Raw genomic sequence first — 3,809 nt, 5'->3', positions numbered from 1 at the left:
AATGCTAGAAAAAAAATATCTGAGTCCATGGAGGATAAATCTCGCAGACATAGTGACATCGATTCCTGTGAATGTATAGTAAGTGCCTGGTTGCTGATCAGGATATGTTGTCCTTTAGTTTAGATACAATTTTTTTGTCCTTTACTCTCCTGTTCTGGAACCATATGGTGACCTGTCTCTCAGAAAGGTTGGTGGCTGCTGATATCCTCCGCCTCTTGTCCTTGTTAATGAACTTGTTAATGCCATATTCGTTTTCTAGTTCTTTCAATTGCAGCTTGGTGTAAGGCACCCTCTTCTTCCTCCCACGTCTGTACACACACATGTCTGGTTGGTTTAGGGCGACATCTCCTAAACGAGGGAAATAAGTGATACAAAGTGGATTAAAGACATCGCCCATAACAACAAGTATGCAAATATGTCATACAAATCTGAATTCACAATTATAAAGAATTCTCAAGATCTAATTATTGTATCTCATTCTCTACAGTGCCTATAAAGTGTCTATACTCGAGCAAAACTCTCACATAAGTGATAATAGAATACATTAGGTGTATACCACTGATGATATAATGCAATTATGACTATATATCATATGTATGCCAGTGATTTAAGAATACAATCAGGAATATGCACTATTCGTATAGGACTTCCAATCTAGTACAGGAATATGTGCTACTGTTCAGTAAAGACAATAGAATATAAGTATATACTACTGGTACATGAGAGATAATCGAGTATACGGTCTATTCACTAATGTAAAGTAGTGAGAATAGAATACACTGAAGAGTATGCATTATTAGTGTAGAAGTGACAGTAAAATATACTGAGGAGCATGCACTGCTTAAACCCAAGTTATAATAGAATACACTAAAAAAGTATGTAGTAAGTGTAAACAAGTGATGATAGAATACACTTAAAAGGAGTAAGCAAAATACAAACACATTTAATAATAGAATACACAACGAGGAATAAAGGCATACACTAAGGATACACTAAATTAATAATAGAATACACGATGGAATACACACTACATACTACTACTATTATACTACAGTAATAGAGTACTCTAAGCAGTAAACACTAGATGAACATACGTTATAATAGAATACACAACAAGAAATAGAGGAATACACTAAGAATACAGTAAATTAATAATATAATACACTAAGAAATACACACTACATCTATTATATACTACAATACTGGAATATTCTAAGCAGTATACACTAAATAAACATAAGTTATAACAGATTACACTATAGCAGTATGCACTATACAAGTAATAATAGAATACAAGGAGTATATACTACTTGAACAGATGGAAGAATATAATATAATTATGGGAATATACTACCTGTACAGATGAAAGAGGAGAATATAATGATAAGAATACAGTACTTGTACAAAGGATAAGTATAGAGGGGATAACAATAAGTCGTTTACACTACTTGTGTACACTATTGTATAATGACCAGGTGGGCACAACCTGACTACATGTATATATGGTCCTTGCTGTGGAAGTAGGTTTGTTTACAAAAGAATAACGCACAACTCCACTTAGCACACTGGAGACAGTCACACCACATTAACTCATACCTGGAAAGGAGGACTTCCAGAAGTGAGGGGCTTGAGTTTGGTCCTTTGGACAATAAACTTGACTGTTCCAGCCATTAGCCAAAGTCCATGACTGATAACCCTCCATTGATATGTAGGTCTCATGTCTGGGCTCCCCAGAACTAAACGTTGACACCATATCTAAGTATCCAGGGACATGCTGATAGGGATTGGTGTACCCAGGAAAATAAGATACCTCCTTGGCCCTTGAAGACACCTCACTGCTGGGAACACTGGTACTAGCCAGACTAGACACGTCCATGTATTTCTCCACTGGAAAACCTCCTATGGAGGCATGACTGGTGGACTTTAGAGGGTTTTGTTGTAGACCTACACCATGAGACATGCGACAACTATAATATCCGTTTCCAAAGTGGTAACCATATCCAAGAGAGGGGGCTGAGGGCCCAGTAGAAGCTGGACAGGTCGGTCCTTCTTTGGTGGCCTCCGATCGAGTAGAAGTGGACCTCTCAGGGCCAGGGTAGGCTAATCCCGAGACTGTTCTGCTGGAGGGAGTGCCAAACACAGCGGGAGAAGAGAGGAAATTCCTGCACTGGTTACTGGAGGAGCCCTCTCCCCCTCTCAATCCTTCCATCTCCCACTGGTTGCGTTTGCTTAGAGCTTTGCACATCACTCTTGCATCAATCCAGAGCGGGACATAGTGGAAATTGTTATCCCTTCAAGCAGGTTAGATCATTGTGGTAACGTTTATAAAAACTAACTTCAGATTGGGAGGGGTGGGGGGAGTCATTTTACAGATCTGTTTGCAGTAGCTCTGTGGAGCAGCATTGGTTACTCACAACCACGTGGTCTCGGAATGGAATTAAACTCAGAGAGCAATCAACCCACTTGTCTGCTTTCTAGAGGTTCTGGGTTTCCATTTTATGTTCTTTTCTTCATTGCTATCCCCCCAGTTTTATTATGATCCCACATTCCTAGCATCCTCCCCCTCCTCATTGGGGGAGAGCAGACACCTTCTGTAGTGCACCTTGCACATGTTGTTCACATCCAGCACCCTACATTGTAAATGGTCACACAGAAAATTCCTTGTTGACAATTATGATCAAAATACTTCGTGTAGTCATAATATTCAAGAGAAATAAAGAATAAGAAAAATAATACACAACAAAGCAAATTGTGATATTGGGAGACTTTACAGAATAAAAACAATGCAAGTACCAGATTGTGGCATCCAGTGCAAACCTAAACAGTATTGTAAACGAATAAACCCACATTCCAGTCTAATGATAAGTTATGTAAGGTCATGGGGCTGAGGACAAAGTAAAAAGCAAACGCACTAAATAGTAATATTGCTGCAGTTTATTGTATTAAAATACAGATTTCCATAAGTGTTCAGAGATGCTATTGTCATGAGACATATTGTTGAATTTTTGTTCGCTTGTTTGTAATGTTTGGAAAAATAAATAAATACAGATTTCCAACACTGTCTATCTATCTATCTATCTATCTATCTATCTATCTATCTATCTATCTATCTATCTATCTATCTATCTATCTCTCTCTCTCTCTCTCTCTCTCTCTCTCTCTCTCTCTCTCTTTCTTTCTTTCTTTCTTTCTTTCTTTCGTTCTTTCCATTAATCTATCATATCTATCTATCTATCTATCTATCTATCTATCTATCTATCTATCTATCTATCTATCTATCTATCTATCTATCTATCTATCTATCTATCTATCTATCTATCTATCTATCTATCTATCTATCTATCCTTCTATTTCTCTATCCACCCACAGCCTGAGCACATGTTCTGTTGTGCAACCATCGCCTTCCTTCATAGAAGTAGTTTAATGAAACTTCCAGATTTATTAAGTGACAAGTTATGTGCAATCAGCGCTGCTTCGTTAGGTTGGTCTGGATATACACGATACATATTCCTTAATGTCGCCCTGTGCTAAAGATTGTCCCTCAGACCCAGCAATATCCTGTTCATGGATAAAATGCATTTTTTCTTTTATTTTAGTATTTAGTTACTTAAATATGAAGTCAGTGCCGAGTGCCACAAGCAAAACACAGAGAAGAAATGAATTCATAGCTTGTTGCTGAGATGTTTTCTACCTCTTAAAACGGAAAACACACACACACAAATATAGAGGCATATATTCCACTATTTTCTATTTATTGTTAGACTTTTCCCCATATTAACGAAATATTGGCTTGAAATAATATTAAACGG

The 3,809-nt window shown here is 37.4% G+C and overlaps 1 protein-coding gene across 1 annotated transcript; it reads right to left on the bottom strand.

Annotated features, from left to right (window-relative positions):
• Nucleotides 1–2,245, bottom strand: HOXD13 (homeobox D13). The gene is made up of 2 exons (XM_075831140.1): nt 1,597–2,245; nt 1–348 (listed from the first exon to the last, which is right to left on the bottom strand). Exons 1-2 carry the CDS (start codon nt 2,243–2,245, stop codon nt 98–100), a joined length of 900 nt encoding a protein of 299 aa, XP_075687255.1. The 3' UTR covers nt 1–97.
• Between the last annotated feature and the right edge of the window lie 1,564 nt (nt 2,246–3,809).

The sequence above is a fragment of the Rhinoderma darwinii genome, chromosome 6 (assembly GCF_050947455.1).
Source record: "Rhinoderma darwinii isolate aRhiDar2 chromosome 6, aRhiDar2.hap1, whole genome shotgun sequence".
Taxonomy (NCBI): domain Eukaryota; kingdom Metazoa; phylum Chordata; class Amphibia; order Anura; family Rhinodermatidae; genus Rhinoderma; species Rhinoderma darwinii.
This window is presented reverse-complemented; position numbering and strand designations above follow the sequence as displayed.